General features: G+C 42.9%; 1 protein-coding gene across 2 annotated transcripts in view; it reads left to right on the top strand.

Annotated features, from left to right (window-relative positions):
* Nucleotides 1-27,192, top strand: part of PLXNA4 (plexin A4) — an 845,630-nt gene that overhangs the window by 116,588 nt on the left and 701,850 nt on the right. For both annotated transcript variants that reach the window (XM_069229312.1, XM_069229313.1), the window contains exon 3: nucleotides 5,849-6,031. In XM_069229312.1, the coding sequence (XP_069085413.1) occupies nucleotides 5,849-6,031 (183 nt within the window). The remainder of the gene's footprint in view (nucleotides 1-5,848; nucleotides 6,032-27,192) is intronic.

Here is a 27,192-nt window from a genome sequence, read left to right as displayed (position 1 = left end):
TTTATTGGCACATACATATTTCTTTTCAAAATGTTTCTTGCCTAAACAAATAAGCATGTATATAAGTATATAACATGTATGTGTGTGTGTATATATATATAAATATACACAGTGTTTCAGAAAAAAGAAAACCACCTAAAAATATAAAATGAATTGGTTTGCAAGTAATTTGCAGAAAAACTGCACAATGTAAATTTAAAGTTGTAGTGCTCAGCACCTGGCTGCAAGGTGGTGTAGTACGTTATAAAACTCGATAAATAATTAATTTAATAATCAAGGAACTGGAATTCTAGGGGTGCAGCCAAGACACAAGGGCTTGTTAGCATTTGTGAATACCCACAAAGTAGTGAATTTAAAGGACAATTTCAAACATTTTGAAATCCCCAGGTGACAGTTTTTGGATTGCTCAAGTAAAACCTTAAAAACACCTACCATAATTGGGGTGATAAGAGGGTCAGGTGCACTGGGCGGTTCGAAGTTCACAAAGTGTGTTTATGAAGGCATAACATTCATGTGATAATTGTATCTTATTGGTGAAAAACGAAAGCTATAAAAATAAAATTGTATACCATAGCATGAGCAAAATATGTATGGTAAAAGTAAGGCTACTAATAGGCATTTGCAGCTTTTTTATGAATCACAAACCGCTCCTGTGGCAATTTACATAAGGCGTGTTGCACAAGTCATGCATGAATCGATCGTTTGCTACAGGAAATATTATAGAATTAACAGTTTTATTTTACTGAAAGGATTTGATGTAAGTTACTCATCACACCTTATTGGTCTCTTCATCCACACCACCAGCAGCACACCTATCCAGCCACGCCCTGCTAAGTTCACTCTGGGTTCCTTACACTTTTACTAAGGGTTTCACTATATGCATCTCATCTGCAGGAACAACATACTATCTTTGTTCAGAAATCGTGAGCTAATCCCCTGCAGAGGGGTTACAGTGGGAAAACCTTCCACAAAAAGCAAGGCATGGACTAGTATGTTTTCTTCAATGGACCATCCCATTTCCACCTATTAGGATGTGGCACTCCATGTGTCACCTTTTTTCTGCCAGCACCATACGTGACTTCATTCTAAATAGTGCTGTTGCCCACCCAGATATTCAAGGATATCTAAAGTACAGTGACATCAGAGCCAGGAGGGGCACATGAACCCAACATTTACCAGAACTGGATTTAAGGCTATGCCACTTTCTATTGATTTAGTCTTAGAACTCTCGAGTATTGGCCTGGACCTTTGCACCAGTGTACAGCAGATAAGCTACCATCACGTATGGGCCAAATTCCAGGAGGGCTGTGTCCATCAAAATAGCATCAGCGCTGAACCATAATGTAGTATAATACTCGGGCTGGCTTTAGCTTTGGTTGTGCTGGTCCGAAAAGTGTTTTTTGACGCTCTCCCATATGACCTCCTTCTCCATGAATTCCCTCAGTATCACCCTGAAACAGTGCACTTCAAATCTCCATAGCCTCTTTTTGACACACATTTCATTTGTTATAGTGCCACTCATACTTAATTCATAGTTCTATGATCTGCATGGTATGGGGTTTTTGCAGCAGGCACATTAACCCACAGGGATACTTTATGATGAGCCAAAACTGCCACTAGATAAAATTCCGATCCCTCACCAACGGGAACGTTAATCACCAGAGTTATCTTGACGTTATAGTTGGATGAAAACTGCTGGATGCACAAGGAAGTTCACTGCTTTTAAACCAAAAGATATTTTTTAAATAAGTGCCCCCCACCAAAGTCAGCGGCAGTTCCGGCTGCACCAGTTGTACCATACTGTATGTCCGGCACAGAGGCCAGAGTCAGATCACACGCAAGATGAGGCTGTAGGCTATTCTCCTATGCGAAACCACAGTACGCTGTCTACAACATGTTTTATGGCCATGATTGGCAGAACCTGGTGCACAATTTACACCGAGATAGGCCAGCTCATGGATCACACACAGTACAGTTGGCCCACAGTTAAAAACGCTTGGACTATGTCTCTAAAAGACAGGCGGTAATATGCAGAACAAAATACCTTTCACAAGTTTTACCACATTGTGTGCAATCCATACTTTTCTGTTCTCAGTGGAAGCATGTCTATTTAAAATTTGCATGTGCAGATACACTATGGCAGTGGTCCCTGACCTATGGTTCGGGGAGCCCTGGCGGTCCGCGACTGCTTAGAGAATTAAATAATATTAACAGATTAGGTCCCCAGCTTTCAGTAATGACTTAGCGGGGGGTCTCAGGATTTGAGTAATGATTCAGACGGGGCCCCTGGGTGCAGGAATGGTAAAGTGGGGTTCCACAGAAGTCAAAAGGTTGGGAACCAGTGCACTACGGTGCATGTGCAAGTACACCAAGGTTTATAACCCATTACACCATGGCTTGCTGTCAGTACCGCATGTGCCTCAGGAATCCTCAGACCACACATGCCAGTCTGTTCTTCTGATGTTTCATAAACTCTGAGTTACAATCAGATCCCTTCATTCTGTGTGCTTTGCGCCATTACACCATGACTTATAGTTAGTTTTCCCAAGCCTTTTCTATCATTAAATCATGGCCATAATTTGCCCCCTTTATGCCTCATTTAGCATCAGTTCCCAATTAGCTCTCTGTTCACTTAAGTCATGTCTACAAGCACACTCTGGTTCACAAATACTCTCCATTGCCTTTTTTGTCACTGCATCATCACTTGTAGCCTTCCCATCTCATTTATGTCCCAAGCTAAACGAACATTCAGCAAAGTTTTCGCGCCTTTCCACTGTGCCTCTTTTCACCCATATGGCCTATCAGACATTCCATTTAGGTCATAAGGACCATTTCTACTAGGATTAAGAGCCATTCTCCAACCTCACAAACAACTGCTCTGACACCTTAAGATCCATTCCTTATTGCTTGAATTGAGCTTCCTCTCAGCTATTGGCAAAAATAAAGTTAGGTGCAGAGGGGTAGTTAGTAGTGTATTACGCCTGAAATCTAATGATGATGTTCAGATTGTATTTTATCCTCATTTTCTCCTTACACATTTATTGGGGAAATTGATTTATTATTGAGAAGATCCTCTTCTAGAAGGTAGGAACATGCAGCGCGAGACTCCTCTCGGTGAGGCAAACTGGAAGCGGCGTCCTTTGAAATGTACCTTTGCTTATCTCCTCCCAGCGATGCCTGAAAGTGATGGCTATTGCGCAAGATACTTATCGGCTGTCTTTCAAGTTAGGCGTAGGTGAATCCTGGGGCCAGATCTCCTCTTCCTTTCATGCTGCTGTTGCATGTGGTTGAACTGGAAAACATCACCATCTCTTAATGAGATGCCCTGCTGAGTAGCTGGTAGGCAGCACACAATTCAGCAATGTGTAAATCTGTTAGTTATTTTTAAAAAAATATTTGAAAGTCATTCAGTAACATGAACTTTTTGCATCTCTTGCAGGAAAAAATAGGGTTTTCAAACTTCCTGTTAGACCAGTTTTATCCTTTCCAGGTAGACAAGAAATCTTTACAAACCATACTTCCAGTAACATACGTAAAGGCTGTCCATGGTGGGGAAGCCCTCACAAAGATTTATGCTTCCTTTGGTGACTTTTAGCAGGACTCCTCTTTTCACAGCATCCTTGTGGTAGCATTGGGCAAGGCAGGTTTGGAAGCCCATCTTTAAGTAAAGGTACCACAGGGTCTATTGCGCTCCTGTATTGGTAGAAAGATGACGACTTGCGCATAAGTCTGTCCTTTCTTGCTGTTTAACACGGCCTACAGCAATGTGTGTGCTGCATAGATGTTTTCAGGAGATCAAGGTACAGCACATTTGAAATGTTTCATTTAGAAATCACTGAGTACTGTGACCAACCTACACTTTTTAAGTTTTGTCGGGACAGCAGGCTTTGTGTTTACCCTTACACAAGAAATGATGGTCATGTGCGGACAGATCATGTAGTTACAACCATGCCATCAGCTTTTGGCTCTTGCCTAAATTCATAGAGTTCAGATAGAGTTGAAATCTGTTTTACTGGTAGTACAGTAATAAATTTGTGAATATTTGGGACCAAACAAACCGCTTATAGATTTTTTTCAAAATGTGTGCCCATTTCCATACCACCAGAGTGGTGACTTGTAGCATCCTATCACAGACAACTAAGGTGAGTATGGCTGCTCCAACGTCTTATCCAGCCACACGTCTCTCACTCTAGGTGATGCAGGAGTCAGTGAACATTAATTTGATCTTTTAATGTGTTGTGGGTCCTGGGATACTAACTATATCACCAACTGGATCTGCCAGTTGAAATGACTTTTCGGAAAGGGTGTTCACTTAAAGAAGAACTTTTTGATTGTCGTCTCTAGTGTGTAGTATGCAGCCATACACATGTACTTGATCAGAAGTGCCAGATACTCTAAGATAAGGCCCGCTGATGCCGTCCTACACCAAACTTGGTGCAATAAAGTGAAGGTCACCACGTATCAGAAATGAGTGGTCTCAATGATATGTGTGGTTTTGTTCATTGTGAATGCTTGTAGTTTACATATTTAGCTTTTCAGAAGACGATCTTAATTTTACCTTCTCCAGTTAAAGCATTTGAGGGTCTTGGTTTAAAATGTAAATTTTGATGGACAACGAGTCATGCTCCACTTTCTCTTCATTGCTGTACCATGTGGTGTGCAGCAGTCTAACACTTTTGCCTGCTTCGGAGGACTGCCTGTTGTGGTGTGCATATGCCCCCTCACGATGCACATATGTGTACTGTGAAAACCTGTCTAGCACAATCCACTATAACTTTATTAATCTTTCACCATCCTGGACCAATTTTGAGTGGTCCTAGTTGTTAACCTGAGTGAAGCTCCACAAAAGCAACATACAATCTTTTTTGAGGAAAATTAATTAAACTCAACACATTGCAAAACCAACTGGTAAGAATTCCTTACCCAAACAAAGCCCTTCATTGTAGGACAGGTCCTTCATGGATTTAGGAGGCAACCACTGGTCTTGCAGTACCGAGGATGTCCATGTTTGAATTGTACCTCACATTTGTGTTCACTGTGTTTTAGTTTTCAATGATGAGAAACTATGAGTAGTTACCAGAAACAGTTTCCTGCCTGTCCTTTGAAAAATCATTCTGCCCTTTCATGGAGAACAGAAAACACCGAAGACATGTTTGCTTCTATCCATTATGCAGCCTACACTGAATATATGCCTATGCATGTCTGTATAAAACCAAGAGCAACAGAGGACAGTTGTCACGTTGACCTGGCTATGAAGTTCCAAGAGCACAAAACCTATTGTGATAACCACTGTCCCTCTGTCTTGAGGCTTTAACTTCCAAATAAATTTTTTGAAGTAATTGCAATTGCACCAGATTGTAGAATCTGATATCAGCTACTTCTTGTAGAGGAACTCATGTAGTTCATAAAGTGTTACAGAAAGTAATCAAGCATTCCAAGATAGAAAGAAGAGGAATTAAATGCAGAGCTTCCAAAATCACAAAGCCGTTTAGATGTAAATCAAAAGCGAGAAGACATCAACGACCTGGACACATACATTTAACAAGTTGTCAACAATTGAGAAAGGGCGTCATGTAAGAAAATGAAAACAAATGATGGTTTGAAGCACATGCCTTCAAAGTTGTAGACAAGTTCTATAAATGCACTGTTTAGACCCAGCCCCTGCTCCTATTAATGATTTTATTGTAGTCTCAGTCTTTAAATCACTCTTTGTCTTAATTTGAATCCAGAGACAGTTCTCCGTTCCCATGTTATCTTTTTGCGTGACCGAAAGATGCGTGTGCAGTTCATGCTTTCTGCATGGGCATGTTTCCTCCTCTCACTTAGCCTGTGTTCTTTTTCTCTACAGCTTCTCACTATTGATGACAATTTCTGCGGCCTGGACATGAACGCTCCTCTGGGAGTCTCTAAGATGGTACGGGGCTTTCCTGTCTTTACGGAAGACCGTGACAGGATGACGTCAGTGATTGCCTATGTCTACAAGGATCATTCGCTGGCATTTGTGGGGACCAAGAGCGGCAAGCTGAAGAAGGTAGGAGACTGTGTTATACTATGCACCCAGTACTGCTTGGCACATGGCAGCGGCTTCAGAAAGTGTGATGCCTACATGATGTTTAACTGCTTACAGAGCATAGTTTGTCTGTCCTGCCTGAATGTCACCAGATGCAAACCATTGTAAATGTGTTGAAGTACATTTTCAAGAACCTTCCATCCAGGTGGCTACTTCTTGGTGTGTGAATAAGTCAAACTTCTCTGTGCTCTCAAATTAACCTTGATTAATAGTTTATGAAGGTCATTAGGGTATTATTGAGTGGATTACGTGGTTACAAACATGCTGTGGGTCGGAAATGACACTGAAGCATTGTAAGCCAGTAGATCTTGTACTTAACACTGCTAGTACTTGATAATGGCACTTATGTGAGGACCATTTCAATTTGTTCCAGAGAAAATGTTTGCACAGTTAACCCAATAAATCTGACCTGCGCCTATGGTTTCCTGGTAGACTTTCAGTGCATTAGAAAAATAGTGCTGTGTGTTTAGCACATCCTTAAAGGTTTGATGAATTTGAAAAGTTATAGAATGTTGACATGTTGAACAAAACAGAATCCTGGCGTTTTGCTGCAAGTGTTCCCGGTGGTGATTTCTGTTGTGCTATGCAGTTTGACAACTTGACTTGGAAATCTTTGTTGCCAAGCAAGGCGGGTAACCTCACTTTCACTGTTTCATACAAACAATTTATCGGATGCAGAGAGTTACCTAGTAACAATAGCTTTCTATTAATATTCAGCATGAACAGTATGCTCAGGGAGCTACAAATGTTAGTGTATGTTTTCTCTTTTCCTGCTTTGAATGCAGAAGTAACTTGTTTTAAATGCTTGAAATATACACATTTGAGTAACAAAGCATGCCTGTGCTTAATTTAACCAATTCATTTTATGAATCTTTGAGTCAATAAATATTCTTACGGCTGCATTTGTCATATTTTCTTTTTGGAGGTTTTATGCATTTTTTTTTTTTTTAGATTATTCTTCTCTAATTGTTTTATTTTGTGTTTTTTGGGACTAGAGAGTGAATACAAGTAGCATTGGAGGTAATTATTAGTGGTTCTCGATTTGTTAATGAACATGATACATGACTTGAGAGTTAGCATAACGTTTGAGGTATGAGGTAACGAAATGTCATTGTTAAATGTTTGAAATTGATATGTAACAATAACTAAAGCGTAAATCTATCAAATATGTGTGTGTGGGTGTGTGGATCACAGTAGATTTTCCTTCTCTTTTTAATGTCCAAGATCAAAAAGAAGAGGTTGGATTTATTCAATTTAGCAGAGTGACTGAGTACTCACGGCTGTCATGTGAAATTATTTAAGCAGAACTTCTTTGCAGATAAATGACATTTACATCTGCATCTGTTTTCCTTACCATACCTTTAGACAGAGAAGCCAAAGTCTAATTATGAAGACTTAGGCTTGGAGTAGGGAAGATGCCATCGAGTAATAGGGCAATTCTGTAGTTACCTGGCCTTGAGAATAATGAGTTTCAGATTGCAGGTTTGACAGAGAAGACATTTCAATGTTTTGGATGGGTAAAACAAAATGAAAGCAAATGCCAACTGTATAGCAGAACACATGAGAAAACTGGTCACACGAGCAATGCCACGGTTAACCTTTTCCACAAATTTTACACAACAAATCTGGGTTAACCTTAAGGAGTGAGAATATGGACATGTAATCTGAGCAGCACCAATGTCTCTGCCCCTCAGAAAAGTTCATGACATACAGAGTTCTCTAAATGTGCTGTAACCTTACATGGCGAAATAACACATCTGTCAGTTTTAATCTCAGTTGCCCAGTATGTATGCTTGTAAGATGTTTGGGAATAAAGAAGCCAAATGATGAAATAATAAATAGGTAGTAAGTGTGGTATACACCCAGCTTAAAATATGGCCAAGCTTACGTGAGCCTCCAGGAGGGGAAACTGACTGCAGAAAGTTCACGCCTGGATCTCTCTTCGGCATGAAAGCTATGGGGATTCTTCCCCTATCTCAGTGTTCATGTGATGAGTAACTCTTGAGGGTGTGTGATATTAACCTTACCAATATCTAGGTGGCGTGAGTATACTACGTTCTACACAAATGTGAAATCAAGATTTTTGCACTTAAATAAATGTCTTAGTGCTTAATTTGAGCCGGTGGTTTCCACTGCTCGGCACCAGCACTCTATTGTCAGTACCAGCACTTATGGCAGTTTGCCACATGGTGGAGCTGTCTGTCTGATTTAGGTATGAGCACAACAACAGCTGTTTATAACAATATACATTAACAGTGACTAATGCATGCCACCCCAGCAATTCCTGTATCTTTGGGGGCCTGGAATAGAATGAATTATCATGTTTTTAAGAGTGTGATGGTTAGTAGTTGTGTTGGCACTGCCATTGGCAGCAGTAATGGGTGGAGCAAGCTGCAGTTCCTCCTGATGAGGGCCCTGGCACCATTTTTAAACAAATTAAGCACTGAGTACTAAGCATATTAAAGTTGCTGTGCCTTTCTTCTGGCCAGACATTCTCCTTTTCACTTCTGCAGCCAGACAGGAGACATTTAATTCTTTTCTTCCTCCAATTTTCTGGTAATACAGTACATAGAAGAACTTGATGTGTATTGGTTGCACACGCTATTTGTGCCAGTGTTATGGAGCCAAGAATTTGTCTGCAGAAGCAAGCGACACAAGTTCCTAACTTGATCAAAACTGTAACATTTTATTTTTTGCAAATCACCTCATCTTTCTGTGTCTCAGGTACTTGGAACATGAAAAACTGCAATATTTCAAAGATGGCAAATATGGTGCAATGATTGTACTGACATAGGTGCCGTTACATTTTCTATCTCCATCCTTTGGAGATGTAGGAAACATCTCTTCCTGTAGGATCAATTTCCTGATTGGTGACACTGATTAGACTAGCCTTAGAACCCCCTGAAACAGCCTACCTGCTGTAAGTAAAACAGTGTACATTCACAGGTACCTATATATATTCCATGAATCCTTATAATCAATACAAACCTTTTGTTCTCTGGCGGTCTGGACACGCACTCCTCTTTACATAACACTGCATCTTGTTTCCATGCAGTACGTGTGTTTACGGCTGCCTGCCTTCTTACGTTAAAAGTTTAACTTGAGGAACCCTGCCTGAGATCACACACATAAGACATTATTTTTATGTATAATTGGATGAACCCGAGAGAGGGTGAAGGAAATAATAATGCTTCATCCAGTACAACCCTCCCCTCCTTTCGTTTGATGAACGTGACAGTCTGTAGCAGAGCGCTAATGAAGGAGCCTCATTTTTTTTGCCTTAACATCCTGGCGGGTTCTTGTTAATTGCAGAAAAATGCAGTGATCCCTTGGTATTTACTCTATATGCATGGTTTGGTTTGAGAATCTAGGAGAAATTAGACATTTTGTAGAGGTTTGATGTTCCCGAAAGACATCTAAGTACCTGACAGTTTTGTGTATGTCAAGTATGATGAGGATTGTTTTTTTTATTTATTCCTGTCAAGTGACAAGTCCCTGACTCTGCTTTAAGAAAAGGCATTAACTAGGATGTTTCTGGACACTTCTGCTACGTCAGATGAGGCACACCTATCCAGGGATCTTCTATAACTTTACAGCAAAGTTGAATCTCTAGGTTCAGGGTCTGCCTCAGATGTGCGAAGTCCATTTTTATTCCAGCTTGCATTCTTTGAACTTTGTTGAGTTAAAATCGTCTTTATATCAGTGTCTGTCATGAATCTCACAAGGAAAGACAGGCTAAGGGAGGAATGCTTATCGTTTACATCGAACCAACATGGGATAGTTGGTCTTTAAGCATCAAATGGGATGCCCTGTTTGTATTCCAACATTTTGTTGAAGTTGCTCTGGGTATTGACCAACATACTGTTGACAATTATTATTGACTATTGAAATCTTTCTTCCTTCAGAGGTTCTCCTCCCTGTTTACAAGTGTAGATATCAGATCCATCCTTTATTTCTTTTCTAATGCCTTGTTCAATGGTCTCTGTGCTTCTCTGTTAAACACCAGTCTGCCCTTCCATTTCTCTTCTTAAATCAGATTTTTCGTTCCCCAATTCCTCTTAATGCAGAGGATGCACGTACATTATTTCTGTTCTTAAGCCTGAGTGAAGGATCTCAATTTTAGTTTTATGAACATGTTGGAGGTTGTCTGTTTCTTTTCTACCATCAAAGCTGCAACCAACCGCTTATGCTTCTATTATCCAATTACACAATTACAAGCTCTCCATATCTGTTAATATGCCACATTAGAGGTCCTTCATTTCTGGTCTCAAGTTAGATTGGAAATATTAAATTCCTATCCTAATTCAGAATGGAGGACCACAAAGTATGCTTTATTATCAAAATGGCAGTTGTCCTTTTGAGCTTCAACACCCAATGGAAAGTCTTTCACGTTTCTTTTAACATCAGAAGTGTTTTCCACTATTTCTGTTCTTGGCCCAGTGAGTGGGTCCTCCATTTCAGTTATAACTCTCAATTGGAAGTGTTCAAAGTCATCTGTTCTAACACCCAGCCCGTAATTGTGTATTTTTGGTCTAATAGCGCATTTGAGGTCCTCTGAATTTGATCTCAAACCAGGTCATCTGTTCTGCTATTTCTTCTGGCCAGACATTCTCCTTTTCACTTCTGCAGCCAGACTGGAGACATTTCATTCTTTTCTTCCACCAATTTTCTGGTAATACAGTACAGTTGTTTCACCATTTTAGGGGTCTTTCGTCCTCTTTTTACGCCTTTTCACTTTGAAATCAAATTGGTGTTTTTTTTTTTTTTTTCAAAACCAGATTGGTAATCCATTTATTTTTCTAAAACAGATCAGAATCCCTTCATTTCTCTTCTTCAACCAGGTTAGAAGCCTCTATACTTTGTCTAACCCAGATTGAAGGTTTTTAATTTGCCTTCTTACTCTAGACTACAGACCTTTCATTTATTTTCTTAAACCAAATTGGCATCACCCATATCTATGCAGCCACCAGATCGGGAAACTCAAATGAGCTTACTGAATCCGAATAGACGTCTCCCATAACTGCCCTGGATCGAGAGAGGCGTTTTTTCATTTTCTTGAAACCAAATTAGTGATGTGTTGTTTTTGTAATACTAGGTTTGAGGTCATTGGTTTATCTACACACATAATATAATTTTCTTTTATATTATATCTTTTTGGCTTTTCACATCAATGTATAGTGCTGTGCAGTTGTTCTGCTTCTGTCACACCATTTTACATTGTGTTGTGCTAATGAAAATGATGGAGAGTCCTGTACGTTGGTTACTTTCAGTAATGGAAATTCATTGCAATTCTTGCTTCTTGTTGAGGACCTGAAGATGAATATTGTTGGGCCTCCTGTAGTTCCTTTGATGGAACTATTTTCACTTTCAAAGTGTGATCTATATTCTGTCCACTTTATTCCAAGTGCATTGTGCTCCACGGCACCTGTATTAAGGAGGAAGGGATAGCTGTGATGGAGAAACCCATCAGGCAAACTCTAAATCATGCTCTTAATCTGCAGCTCTGTGGAAGAAAGGAGCACGAGAACGAATATTCAAAATGATTTCTGAAAGCCCAACAACATCTGCTGTGTCATGAAGCGAAAACAAGGCGCACCTGGTCGGCCCAGTCACTGCAACAAAGTTGCATTTTGTATGGACGGTAACAATTTAAGGTCTGGGCACCAATTGCAAGATTTGTGATCGGTGCCCGTCACATGACCCCAACCCTTCCCACATTCTGGTCCTTATCATCCAGCCCCAACCTGACCCTAGTTCATGAGCTTAATTGAAAGTGTCTGTGGCACATTGTCATGTGTAAGGATGCATGATGAATGCTTGTTAGGGACTGACTCAGGAACTGGCCACAAACGTGCTCACACTTTACACTCTTACATACATGACCAGTTGGTCAACTGGTATGTTCTAAATTGTATGTCATAAGTTGTATGTTGTGTTAGCCGTGTCACATTTGTCCTTACGGCTATTACTAATAATAATTATGTAGTTTACATCATGAGCATACATGCATCTTTGCATTCAACGGTTTGGAGCCAATTGGGTGGACCTTTGAAGGATAAGTGTCTAACTCAGCCATACTGGACTAGTAACCTACTAGCTGGAAGTCACACACAAACATCTGCAGCAAATACACAGCCCACTGAGACACGTTTTACATGAACAATGTTGCAAATTAACTGCTTCCCTCTATCTTTACTGTATGTAAATGAAGAAGGTGCACTTTTATTTTTGAAAGAGGGGCTATCCCGAGTTTACAAATTTGTCCCAGTTGATAGTTTGCAATCTGATCATAGCAAATGCTGTAGTGTATTGTCAGCACTACAGTGCACTACTGCCACCACTGCACCTCCATAGTGCAAGCCGCGGTTGTAAATGTGAAACAAGAGTGACTCAACAGAGGTGCAAGTTTACTCGATTAGACTGAATTGCAAATGTGGTGTCTAGAAGAAAACACTTTGGAAGAGGAGAGATTTTATTTTCTTCTCCTTGAGGTTCACTGGGAGGGAGTTCCAGAGGTTAGGAGGTGGAGGTGAAAGGTACCGGCCTACCAATTTTGTGCTTTTTTTAAAAAATATTCAATTAGTATTGACTGTGATATTATTTAGTACTTGAATTGCTAATCTTCAAAGTTAATTCAAGCAAAAGAAATTACTTGGGTGTGAATCAATTAATTGTTCAATACAATAGATGAGTGATGCATTTTCTTGTGTTTTACTTGTAAGCGGTGTCCAGCCAATAGACAAGCTCTGCACACTGGGCGACAATGAACACCTCAGAGGACAGCGATACGGACGCTGCAGTGTCGCACTCAGTATAAACATATCACTTACAGTACAACACAAATCCTGCATTAAGGGCAGCATGCACTTAGATCCCAGGGCTGGAATTGATTCAGGGGGACCATCTGTCCTGCGTCTTAATGGAGGCGCCATGATTGAATAAGCAGATAATTTGTCTCTGCTGCCCGTGCACCACAACTGTCACCAACCCTACTACGCTGGGTGTAGGCATTTTACATCAAAAAGCTGATACCCTGGTGGAAGTTCAAGCGGTGGAGTAAAGCATGTTATTTACTTCATCTAGTTCATGCAAAGAAGCATTTGGACAAGTCCAGATCTGATGTGATTACAATTCCAGTTGCCTCTTGTAACACGTTCGTGCTGTCTTTGTGCACTGGCTATACCTGGTATGTTTTTTTTCCCCATTAATGGCTCCACAGTCTCCAATGTGGTATGCATTCTAGACATGAGTACATTGGGTTTTCCTAAGTCAGTATGTCTAGAAAGTCGGCCCTTATTTGTCTTAAGTGCTAATTGGCATGCTCATTTAAGCAGCAGATCTTCTCTTGTTTTTGTTCCACTGGCCACACATAGATTGAGGCCAAAGGCCTATATAGCACAACTGTATCTAGTAAAATCGGTTTCTAATTGGTTAACTACAACCCTTAGTAGGTAAGATAGCTTGGTGGGCTGATGCTCCTGCTGCTGAGACCTATATGTAGCCTGTGAGATTCAGGTCCGTATCTGCCTTTCATGCTTGAGAGCTAGCGGCAGTAAACAGCATTAGCTTTGGTAACAGTAACATTCGTTCAAGTGCCTGCAGATTGAGCTTTCCAGCCCTATGTAAAAATAGGACTATTGTGCATGATAATCCTTTGTAAATGTCTCCCGTAAGCAGCATTATAATTATGCACGGTTTTCAATGGTGCTGCTCCAAAGCGTGCCTCAGAACAGTCAGTGATGGCGGGAACGTCTGTAACCGGAGCAGCGGGACACTTCCGGCCTGGAAAAGTGGGTCCACCCATACAGCAGTAATGGCCTCCCCGCAGTTCTCGCCAGGTCTCTTATAGGCGGACTCTCTACTTCCCATTACTATCCTTCGAGGAATTAGCGTCATGTTGCGTCGTCAGCTCAGGCCTCATTCTGCCACTCCTTATTGCCGATGATGAAAAAGAGAAGCGATTTAACTGTCAAAGGCTGGGTCTAATGGCCAGACGGACGGCCGGCAGAGGCCCAGAGCACGTGCTAGATTAATGCCTCTTCCAGGAGCTCTCTAAGTGCTTCTTGTGACTGTCGTCGCGAATGAGGTCCATTGCCGCCTGACCCTTCTGGCGGGGGATGGTATGAGTGCGATGATTTAATTAATTCTCTTGTAATTTAATCTTTTTCTGTGAGGAGAAACTTCAGGACTGATTGCTTTAGGAGGACCTAACCTCACCTCACCCTTTAATTAAGATCTTACCACAGCTCTTCTGCATCCAGTATTCAGGACTGTGCTCATCCAGATGTGGTTTAATCATCGCAAGATGGCTCACTCGGGGGGTATCATGGTGGCTGGGTCTCCTAGTGATAGTCCTGCTGACCCTGAAGGAAAATCGGGAGCATTTCTGATAACCATGTGCTTCTGAAATGACACACTATGGTTGCAGTAGGTTCAGCCACATCTTGGTTCGACTGATGTTTCTCCAGTTCTACTAGCCATTCAATGCCCTGCATCCTTTGGGGATGCCTTGATTTCCTTAGCGGCCATGCAACCTCTGCTGTAGCAGGGGCAACTGGGAAATAATCCCCCAAACCCCAAGTTTTTTTTTATTCTTCTTCAATGCCATTATTCCTATTTAGTTACTGCACTCTGGGTGGTCAGAGAAGGGTTGCAGTAAGAGATCTTATTCACCCAGCTTTTCTTCCGTAGGAACACAGGACCCCATGAATGGTACTAAGTGCATTCTGCAAGAAGCAACTTGTTTGTAAGGATAATGTGGTTTTATACAGTGCATGCTGTGGCAGAGACCGGCATTTCAACTCTGCCTTACCCGAGATCCTCATCCTAGCACTCAAAGTTGAGGCATTAGGTAGGAGTCCTTGGACATTCTACTCCAGGACAACAAGGCGTTTGGTCAGAGCTACACTTGGCTAGATTGACTATGTGGGCTAGAGGTAAAGCATTATGCTAGCATGTACACAATCATGAATGCACACACATGCTCCTTTTGAATTTTGCTAGTGATCCAGAACATCCTTTGAAACTGTTGTCACATATGGATTTGTCACCAGTGAGTGGTCAGAGTTATCTGAGCCGCTTACAAACCCTATATGTGGCATGGTTTATATTTCTATCACTACCTGCCTACATCTGTGGTCATATTGCCTTGTGACGTTTAAACTTTATAGCTTTCACATCCAGTATTCAATTACTGTTTTGAAAATTGAATATGGGGTGCTATTATTTTAGATTGCAAATGGTTGGCTACATTGACAGTCAAGCTGGTTAGATTCCAAATGTTCGGGTCTTTGCTAAACCACAGTTATTCACGATTTCTTTGAGATGATTTTTTCTCAGCTCGGTTGTTAGTTGCACTTGATGTGTTATACTTTGTCTCAGCTTAACTGTCTGGGCAAGATAAATGTGGTATATGCACGATGCCTGGATAATACAAATGTTTTGGTGCTTGGCCTTCCTTACACCCGGATCTCCCTGTGCAGATGATTCACAGTGTTGTAGACTGCAGCAGGAGCTCGCGTTCAATAACAAACCCTATGAACATATCCAATTGGTTTGACAAGTTGGATTAAAGGGACCCAAAGCAGGGAGCATCTCACTCCATCGTGGAATGAATACCAGGGTGATCTACACAGTCTGAGATTTGCACTTGGATTCTTCGAATATGGGATCAAACAGGGGGATCTTTCTCCTCCCTGTACAAATCCTGATTCTGGGGCAAACTCTGGTTTGTGCCTCAATCAAGATGATAACTTGGGCAGTAATTGTCCACCAAAATGGAGTTTTTTGCACAATCTATGCCAGGTAAAACCTGGCCCAGATTGACCAGTCACACACTATACATTCCAAGTTTGCAGACTTTGAAAGTGGGAAAGCACGTGCAATTACTGCCTTATTCCCCCATCTGAGGAGCAGTAACTGCATGCATAGTAAATACCACACCGGTCAGTATCCACAATGGGCACAGTCACCACCATGGGTTGCATGGAAAGCGGAATGAGCTCACGTGTGCCCATGCTGAGAGCATATTCGTAATTCGTATACCAGGAGCTGAAATGTACAAGTGCTGTTCACGTTTGATTGGCCTAATTATAAAGGATATTGTATGGGAATTCTCCAGTCAGTATGAAGTTGTGCTGACAATGAAAATGACTCAATTGACAAAAACTTCATAACAAATATGTTTTTACAACAGACATTTCTAGACAATGACCACGCCATGAGCTTCATTTTCATGTATAACTACAGTTTCAGAGCAAATTGGGTTGACGCGACAGGAAAGCATGATGAAGGAGCTTGTTATCGCCTTCACGTCTGCGTCATTGTGTACTGCAGACGCGAGGAGAGCCTGATCAATACCATACACTTAAGTAGTCTTGGCTTCCGAGTGCTCCCGGACACACGGCGAACCATTAATGTGGCACTGATGGTGCAGTGCTTGACCTATGCTGCAAATACGGGCAGGAACTACTGCCTTTGAAACCAGTTGGAATTGTTACATCTATTCTATCAAATAGTTGGAGCAGAGTAATAATAATAATAATACATTAATTGTTTCTATTTTTTTGTGAAAACTCATGCCAGGGAAAAAATTATTTCTATACTTCACTCAATTTACACATCAGCTAGTGCCTTAAAGGAATACATAGATGAAGTATTATATGCAAATCTCCATACAAAGTAATAGTTTATAATTTAAACAATTCTTTCTCAATTCAACCCTAAAACCATTGAAGTGGAGGCAGCAGGACTGGAGGCAGGCAACGGATTGCAGGTATTTGTGCATTATACTACAGTGGCGGAAGGAACCTTGAGGGGGGCCCCCTCCACAGTTCCTGGAGGGCCCCTCCTCCGGACTCACGCAGGAGCTCTCAGGCTAGGTTACTGTGCTTCGGGCCCCCTGGAGCTCGGACCCCCCTGCACTGCGGTATCTGAAAGAGCCTCTGTTTCCTAACTGGAAATTGGGAGTGCCTCAAAGCTTTACCGGAGGTGGCATTATGTGGTAGGCTTATATGTTGATTCCTAAGCAACACATAGATAGACATGTGCATGCACATGTGCTCACACACCTTCTCTCTCACTTTCCCTGTTTCTCCCTGAATGCACAAGATGGTGACCGGGTGTGAACTCATTGCACAGCAGTGAGCATACACTAAACAGGGCCAGAGACTGGAGCAGCTGGCTGGGCCTTAGACAGGCAATCGTGGCCCAGAGGCTACCATGGCTGAGATGGCTTCAAAGCACCCCAAAGTCTTTGAACGTTTCATGTGCTGTTTAATGAAATGGTGGCCTTTTACCTTATATTATTTTAAGTGAGAGTTAGGGAGCGGCTGTGAGAATAGATGCAGTACTGTGAGGCCGCACCACCATGGAATGTCAAGGTCTGTATTTCTGCTACTAACACTCACTGCAAGCACCCTCTGCTGCTTGTGCTCTGGGCGCCCAGTTGTAAATATGAATGTGTCTGTGAACATTACGCACTCCTTCCTAGAAGGGAAAATTCAAGGACCAGAAACCCTGCTTAGTGTCAGATTTAGTAAGGCCTTATTTATCAGGGCAGCACCTTTTAGAAAAAAATATCATAATAACACGTATTAAATGTTTTTGCTTTTGGCATAGCTGGTGTGCTGCGCAAACATTAATCAATGTGTAATTGTTATTTATTTGAATGCTTGTGAATGCCTAGGCTTCAGTAGAGCACAGGGTGTGAAAGGAAGTTGACAAAAAACAAAAGTCAGTTGAGAAAGGATCCCTAGACTAGATCTTTGGACTGTTATGGAAAAACTCCAGTTGATCAATATTGGGCGAAACATTACCTTTTTTCATCTGTGGATTTATAGTCAAGGGACAGAGAAGACTTATCTGGCAACTGAGTCCAGTAAATTCCATATGAAATAAGAAAACCGGAGGCTCAGTCGGCTATGGTCATTTGTGCATAGTTCACGTACATTGCGCGCCTGGACGTGTCCGTGCCCTTACGTTGCGTAAAGGTGGGACGCCACGTGCACAAGGAGCCTTGAGACTGACCGGAAGGACATCTTGAACAGTGCACTTTCAAGAGATAACGCGGGGGCTTGACGTGTAATCTGTCCCTGTTTTTATTCATCGCTTGCTGACGCTGTTTGTATCTATGCCTTATTTTTCCGATTCTGCGGAGAACCTTAGTGAAAAGGCTGTTGTGAGGCAAGTTCATAATGAAATAAACTTTGCATTGTCATCACCTGTTCTAATTGATAATGATAGTTTCGGCTGCTGGCTGGCACCGCGCCAGGCGCCGAGGGGTGGTAAAATGATGCCGCGGCCTCGGGTTGTAGCGGCGCTTCTGGGGGAGTGAGGCACACTGAGCTGTCAGGTGCACGGCGACCCGCCGCGGGGCACGCCACCTCCCCGGCCTTGTGCTACTGCCAGCGTGAGTCTGCTGTTCCGGTTTCCTGCTGTCATGGCACATGTTGCCACGCACACACTGCAACACTTCACTGCTGCAGTCTTTCCTGTCGTGTTCACCTATGTACTCGGCATCTCACGGCTATTTTGAGGGCCGTTAAGCGAGCAAACCAAAGGAGACATTTGAACACAACATACAACTGTGGGGTTACTAAGCAGCACCGCCTTCAGTTAAATTGTGCTGTACATTTGTGCAACGTATGCTATGCTGACGGCTTGTGTAGTCCTACACTGCTTCAGAGCACTGCGGGGAAACATATGAGAGAAAGCAGGGACCTGATCAAGTAAGACGGTTTGGGTGAGACGGCCGTTCTCTAGACTTGAAACTGTCCAAAGTCACATGGTGTTTCACCCACTGTTGGTTTTCTCCCCTTTGTGTTCTGGTTTGTGCATAACTCGCGTTTTATTGCAAAGGGCCCAGCTACAAGATTTTCAATGCAAAGGCAAGATGTTGCCTCAAAAAAGGCAATCACGACTGGGGCAGAGTCAGTCCCAAAACAACTACGCCAATAGGCAGGACCTCTGGAATTATGCAGCAGGCAGGGGCGTAGCTTGTCAGTAAGATTTGGGGGTGGTGTGAGTTTTAGATTTCCTAACAATCAGGCTGGCACATAATGTTAAAATACGTTACAGGGCAATCAATGAGCATGAAAGAGGTTTAAGGAGCAGCGAAAAATGAGAAGAATGCGGATTGGTAAGGTACTAAGTGAGGGAAAGCACATTATTCTGTGAAAAAATCAACAGTTTTAAAGTCTTTCCAACAGGGCCGGGCTGGCGGTAGCAGGCATTGGGCGTTTTCCCGGGAGGCTGGAAGAGTGGGGGGGCCGGTTTTGCAGCAGTAGTGGCTTGTTTTGCAGCAGTGCTGGGAAGACTCAATTATGTGGCTACATTGACTAAATTATGTGGCAAGCAAGGCACATTTTACGGCATAATGTGCACATATTCTAATGGTATTACGTCATTATTTTATCATTTTTGCACATTGTAGCACTGCCTGAGCAATGATTTCACCTTAGAGTACGTTTAAAACACAAATACATCAATAAGGAATTTAAAGTGAACCAGTCAGTCATTACAGAGAGCTTTCCAATGCATGGCGACAAGGGTCCCCACGCTTTTGCTAACCTTTGATCCGTTTGAGCTAGAAACAGTTTTTAAATTAAAATCTGCAGATTATGCAGCATATGATGGGCTATGTGGCAAATGCGGCAAGTCCATATTTATGCAGAAAACGCTGCAGCTGCAAAATCTCGTAATTCCATTGGCCCTGCCAATAAGCCCGTGCCTCTGAAGAGCTAGTGTGGCAAGGAAAGAGTCAGTTCCATGTCAGGTAATTCTGTACCCCAATTTCTACCTCTGTAATGACACCCTGTTAGTGTTTCACAGGCTTAGGCCCGTCTACAGTGTTCCAGACTTCCAAGTGGGCCACCAGGCTACCTAACTCACCAGGCCTCAGTGGCTATAGTGCCCCCACTGGATCCCTGCCAGTCTGGGCTCAGCCCAGGTCTGTTGCCTCTCTCCTCATTCATGAAAGCTGCAGCCCATCACAAATCCAGAAGCCACCAGGGTTACAGTCGGAGCCGCCAGAAAGCTCTCTGTATTAATATTTCGGCGCCTCTCGGATGAAATCTAATTAAAGTGGTGACCCAGCTGTGTGCAAATCTCTCTGCATTTGTCATGCTGATGGAAGCAGAATGATTTAGGGTGGAAGGGAACAGTTTACGGGGTCAAAGGGAAATAAGTGATATGGCAGTTGTTTCCAAATTCTGCCCATAGCTTCAGAAAAAGTTGATATTTCAAGGTTTACTCGTGAACTAACGAAGCAAGAGTAACTTTTTTTTTTTTTAGAAAGTGTTTCTGATCGCGGTTTTTGCAGTAAATGACGTTTTATTAAATTATAATCCTCCATAGTATCTGTGACGTCTGCGACTACAATTACTGTTGTATGTCTTGGTCTTAACATGTCTAATAGGACTGTTTATTTTCACAACGTGTTCTTATCAAACATATGCTACTATCCAAGCATACATTCAGATTAGGGAAGTGAAAGGGCATCACATAGCAGAACAAAGTATTGCCGAAAAAATGATCATTATAATTAATTTTAAACACATCACCTACAGACATATGATTGATGTTGGCGATCATCACTTTCTCATGATGAGATATTTTTTTCTTTTCTTTTATCCATTCCTCTGGTTTTGGAGCATTAGTTTTTTTCCCGATTTCAGACAGATCGTTTTATTTTTTGCTAGAAGGCCCCTAAAACGCCACCTCTTTTCCTGTAGCCATACACCTTTGTAGGTGCGGACGATGTGTACCACCAGCAATAACTGGAAAGGTAGACATTTTTTTCCCAATCACAATCTTGCCAATTCACCGTATTATAAGTAACAGGAGTTGTAACCATCCAGTTCACTGGTACATTCAGGTAGATTCTAACAGGTTTCAAACCTGTCGACGACAGTGCACACGCATCCCTCGGCAGCAGAAGCCCAACCCACTGAGCTGTTTACCAGTTGTGTCCCTCACTGACTTCAGGGTCAAGGGCCAACAGTGAAATCTGCCAGCTGCTTTGAAGATCCCTGCCCTTTCCTGGAGTGGACTTCGGAACATCCGCCTGACAGTAAATCCCTGCGTGTCCCCCGGTGCCATGATTAATTCCGGGGCCTTTGCTCTGACCCGGTTGCCACGCTACCGTCGGTGTATTCGCAGCGCTAATCCCAGTTGTAGGCCTCGGTTAATGCTCGCGGAGTGCCGGCTCCCCTGCAGGCATGTGGCGCTCAGCTGCCTTCTCCGGTTTCCCGCGCATCGCAGGGAAGCCTCAGGCTGGCATTTTAATGAAAGGTCCGGCTGCCCTTGGTGGCGCTGGTCTCTTGCCCACTTCCTTCTCAGTCCATCTGCCTTCTTCGGATTCCTTTCTCGCTTTCTGGTCTTTTCCTTAAATGACTGCTCTCATATGGCTCAGGTCTATTGCTTGGCCGGAAGGGACTTTTCTATTGAAAAGCATCACTGGCCAATTATATGGCTTCAATGCAAGGTTGGATACCTGTAGGCGTGGTAAGTTTCAGCTAACTTGCTTTTATTGTTTTTTTTTTATTTCTCTTCTTTTGGCCTGTGCTTTTCATTATTTCCATGATATCCCCGCCCTCGGTCATTTGTTCCTCCCCCCACACGTCCCAATCTCTGTCCCTTTTGAGTGTCACCCACTCTTAAGCCTTCCTGTCACAAGTGCCTTCCCTCTCCTCTCTATTTCATTCACAACCTTGTCCCTGCAGCTCTTTCGGCCCCCGCTTCTTTCATTACTCTGACATATAGTTAAGAACCTGTAATAGTTCAGGATGGAGAAGGTTTATTTTACATACCCCCCTATGCTCAGTGACTGGTAAAGCGTCACTTACACAAAGCCCCTGTGCATAGGTGCCCTTTCACCCCCGTTTTGCAGGAAGCCTGGCACAACCCCTGCGCCAGCTGCTGAGGCCACCTCTCCTGGCAGGATGCTGCATGCCACGGTATGTTCACCAAACCAAGACACCTCTTGTGCTGGGCCTAAGGTCAGACCCTTGGTGTTTGGTGCAAGTTGGTGCTGTTTGTCCTCCTGACCCACCCAGGCTACCCCAAGGATGGGTCCTCGTGGAGCCTCAGTGACTGACCCTAAACCCGTAAGACAGAACCCTGGGGTACCGCCCACATTACCTTCAGTTTGGTGTTACGGCGCCAGTTGTTCTGTAGACACATTACAGAGACTACTCGGCTCCAAGGATCCTTTAAGATGCTCGGTGAGATTGTGACACATCTTCCAGACTACAGATTGTTAACAAGCAATTTCGAGCTATCAGTATCTGTAGTACTGCTGCTCACGGCATGGTAGCGGGTCCCTGTCAGGTCCTGGCACTGCTGATGTCTTTGGTGGCAACAATTAGCAGCCTGGTCTAAGCTTAGTGACATTCAGATGCCCATTGCACCTTCCCGTGAGGGTATCTCTCCATCACATCTGGGTCTATACTAGTAGTAGAAGCCAGAATGCCTGAAATTAGTCAAGCCCAAGTGCTCAGAGGTCTGGTCAAGTTTGCTGCCCCTGACTGGTCTGAGCACAAACACATACTGATAGCTGGAGAATAACTATCTACAATTGTAAATAGGTAGCTTTTGCTCCAATCAGCCAACAGTGGTGATAAGAGCTATGAAGCAGTGAATTAACAAATGACGGTGCACTCCACATTTTGATGTCTGTCTTCCACTGTAAACCCAGGCTTTTTAATAAGCCTTTACAAGGTCAAAAGTAAAGGAAAGTCCTCCAGATCAGTCTTAATCGGCCAATTGTTATGTTCATTTACTGCGCTCTTTAACAAAGGGTATAATTATAATACCAATTTAACTGTATTTTATGGTGTATCATAACCTTGTATGTAAACACAGCCAAGTACAGTATAAGCCTGGTATGCACTGAGTGTACACACTCTTGATGCACACTCAGAGTAGTGGCTACACGTGATACCGCTGGATGAGTACATGTGAGTACACTAGTCAAGGAGAAAGACATGCATGTAAGAGTATAAACACATATTAGCAAGGTAACCAAAAATGGGTCCTTTGTGTCTCCAGAAAAAGGTGAGCCTATTGGCACTACAGTGGCATTGCAACGCTCCCTGAATTCTAAAGTTATGGTCTCCTCTCTGTCCACTGTCCCTGCATTCCCATGAAAACCTTTCAGACAATCACTGGAAACATCTGACGATGCTGTGTGTCCAGTCCAGGCCCCTGGAGCAAGAGGAGAGCCTGGGTGTATTTACATATCAGATCACACAGTGGTTCTGATGAGGTAAGGATCCCCAACAAATTGGTCATTAGTGCAAACTATGGATAATGAGTGGTGGTGCTTTGAATTTCTAAAGCAAAGCAACACGTAACAGTCCCATTCTGCTCTATATGAAGCCTTGTAACAGTTTAGAGGGCAGATATGCAACCAAGGTTATGGGACACTAATACATGAACTCCTACATTGTCCGTTATGCGTTTTTAACCTGCGCCAAATGTGCTTGCAGCCAAATACCCTGATCCCCCTCTGTGGGTCTTAGGGATAGAACCCACAATAACCCAGGCAAGATCAGCAGCTCCACCGTAGGCCAACAACACTGTGTCCACTGCAATCATCTCCATGGCCACTCGAGCCCTTCAGGTCTACATTCTCAAAGGAAGGTAGTGACCCGCTGATCGGCCATCTCGAAGGAGAATGGCTCGTATCCCCTGTAGTTACACTCAAGCTGTGAGCGATGGGGGTGCTACTGTCTGTGGGGGCCCACCATCCCCTAAGATGCTAAAGTGTCCTCTGTGAGCAGGTTTGGAAAGGATTTGGAGAGGGGCCAGTACACTAATATGCAAAAATGGCATCTATGACACTTATGAAGAGAAGGCCATCTTCAGCCTCTCACAGGTTATCATAAATTAGACCGTGATGCGAGGATTGCATTTCAGCCCAGTGCCCAGTGCTGCACACATCTGCGCTTTCCTTCAGCAATAATGGCTTGGAAAGATGAGGCAATAAAGGTTATGATCGCTGTGTTTTAACCTCCTGCCCCCATTTTATTTCACAATGGAGATTCTCAGCAGTGCTACGAGAAAAAAGAAAATACTGCATCCCAATCTCTGAAATAATTTACAATTTATTAGAGCTCAATTGAATTGGCTACCGTTTTCGGTCATTAAAATTTCAAGGGGATTTTTTCTTTGTCCATGGGGCTGGAGTGCTTTTAAATTTTATAGTTGTGGGATAGCAAATGGAAAAAGATTAATTAAGCCGACCTCCACCCCTGACCTTCTGTAATACACTGTAATTCAGGGAATCGTTCAGACTTTGCATGTTTGTGCTGAGGTTGGAGGGGGCAGGCAGGGACAGTTGCCTCCGATGCAGAATTGTTTATGGTACCTTAGCGTGCCGTATTCAGTAAAAGGGAGAAAGGGCGTAGTCTCAGTTGTCACTTCCTGTTTCCAACACTGACATCCCGAGTGTCATCAGTGTGTCTTATACATCTGGGTTGTAGATGTGATTCCCCAGAGTGGACCAAGCGATTGTACAAAAGAAAATGTCCACTGGCAGCTCAGACAAGGCAGCACATAAGAAGTGGTGTCCCACCCTGGACTTTCTGACACCAATAGGCTCAACTGTGTTCGGCTGGAAGTAAGACTTAACGGAAGTGAATCTGGCACAAAGACACAAACAAAATGTTTTTGATGATTCAAGACTCTCCTGAGATCTACTCAAAGAGGTTCTGAAGGCTTGGGGACTCATAAGACCCATCCAGGTCACATTCCAGAGGGACCATGATATCTCCAAGAGCATGTTAGCTTGCTTTTCAACATTTCAAGTAATCTGGGGTTGTGGCTCATATTGGAGAATCTTTCTAGCACAATGTCATCTTGTTGGCTAACTGTGGTATGTTTCTCTGTGTGGACTGCATTGTAACGGACAGCTGTTGGGTGAAAGTGATATGTGAGAGATGTGTGTGATACAGTGTGCCAGAGAATGGAATATAAGAACGTTGGGGCATTTCACCACCACCAGTCTTCTGCTAATGGGTACAGCAACAGTTTGTTGCACAAGAATACTTGCAGTAACATAATATGCTGTCCATGAATACATGGCCATAGTTTGTGAACTACAGGTTTTGAAGCTACGTTTTCTTTTAAACCTGAGGAGATCAAGTTATAAAGAGCTGCATTTTTTAGTAATTTGTGGCAAGAAATCATGTTTCTATCCTGACATCATGCATTGCACATCACTAGTCAGGGCTATTGTGTTTGGTATCGAGGTTACGCTACATCGATGCCATTTACATAGAATGCTGAGAAGTCTTATTGCAAGACTGAAAGGCCCATCGAATAGAGGTAGGAGATTGGTGCTCAATCCAAAGATGGGCGGTCACATCCAGTAAAAACTGAGAAGGCAGTCAAACACATCGAATTTAGGGCCTTTTCATGAGAGAGTGCACAGAAAGAAGGCTTTCTCCGTCTGCGATAATGGTTTCTATCACACCGTCAGGTGAGAGTCCGGTGGTGAACCATGCTGTACTCCCTGCTGGCTCCCAGAGTCAAGTAGGGCAGGTTAGAGGGATGGTCTCTCAGTTTGCAGGTAATGAAACTCTGTAATAGTCCCACCAGTCCCATTCCACAATTAAGGCAGTTATGTAGATTTTTTTTAAATGACATGAAGACTCACTGGTTAACTCAGCATCTTGGCCTAAGAAAATGTTTCCGTTTGCTAAAAGTCTGCTTAACAGGACTTTGCCTGTCACATGCTGTGCTTGTGCTCTGAAGCAGGTCTTCGGGATACAGGAAATGTGCACACAGGAAACATCTAGCATTGCCTGTAATCTGCCCACTGTCTTGTCTACTGTTGGCACGTAGTATGCATTTATGAATGTGTATTAAACTTTCTCTAAAGTGCAAAAATAGTTTGGGAGCAGTGATGCACCAAACAACTTTACAGATTACTTTGTTCCACTGTGGCTCAGGTCTATTGCTTGGCCGAAAGGGACTTTTCTGTTGAAAAGCATCACTAGCCAATTATATGGCTTCAATGCAAGGTTGGATACTTGTAGGCGTGGTAAATTTCAGTTAACTTGCTTTTATTGTTTTTTATGTGTAGGTTTTATGTGTAGGTTTGTGGTGCTCTGTCTGCCACAGGCCTTTCTTAGTTTCAGTAACTGATTTTGCCTTCGCCCCTTCTGCTTGGGGGCACATATTCGGTAACGCTGCTTCTGAATCTGTTACTTCCACTGGGCCTTCCCCCGCACATCGGAGACAATGGACCAGTCCACCTCTGCGCCGATGTCCTGCCATCCCTGGCGCCAGTTGGATATGCAAATTAGCAGCAGCAGAACAGCCGCCTACTGCACCACAGTATGGCTGCCAGTCAAAATCAAATTGCTGAGAATGTCGTTTGAATGATGCGCTTTCTGTACTGCTGGCAGGTCCCTGCACTTTAATCGCTCTTTATTTTCTTAAGAGGGCGATTCTTTCAGGCTTTCACCATCACAAATGCATTTGTTAGTCTCCGGGTTTATACACACGCATTTATAATATTTCAACAAGGGGTAATGGACATGTAATGGACACATAAAATTAAGTTTTATGCGAAGGCTTCTAAGAAGCTGTAAGTGCAGATGCACGGCTTGTGCGCTAAGGTATTGATGGAAAATGCAGTGGCCATTAGTGATTTGTGTAGTAACTTTGCAGGTGCTTTCCTGGAATACGTTGTGAATTCCTTTTTTACGTGCGTGGACAGGCACAAAAATGTTTCTGACTCCTTGCGTACTGCACAGTGAAATGATTTCCCACCTCGGAGAAACGCCCTCCGCTGCACCACCCCAGTTTTGAGGGTTGTACCCCGCTTTTCACACCTTAGAAAGAGTTTTACTCGCGTCATTAAGAAGAGTTGATCTTTGACCATTTCCAGAGGTTTAATTGTAAACAAATAGTTTGTGGATTCCCCCAAAATGTGTAAGTGTTAGGGTGCGAACAATTTCCAAGGCACTACCGGAGAATTACGACTGCAAAACCAAATTTTCTGAATTCAGAAGGTAGCACTCACGAATGAATCAGTTGTGCGTGTAAACTTAACTTGCAAATTCAAATATCAACACAAGTGAGGTCGTTTTGTACGCTCTCTTAAATTTGGC

The sequence above is a fragment of the Pleurodeles waltl genome, chromosome 4_1 (genome assembly GCF_031143425.1).
Source record: "Pleurodeles waltl isolate 20211129_DDA chromosome 4_1, aPleWal1.hap1.20221129, whole genome shotgun sequence".
Lineage (NCBI taxonomy): Eukaryota > Metazoa > Chordata > Amphibia > Caudata > Salamandridae > Pleurodeles > Pleurodeles waltl.
This window is presented reverse-complemented; position numbering and strand designations above follow the sequence as displayed.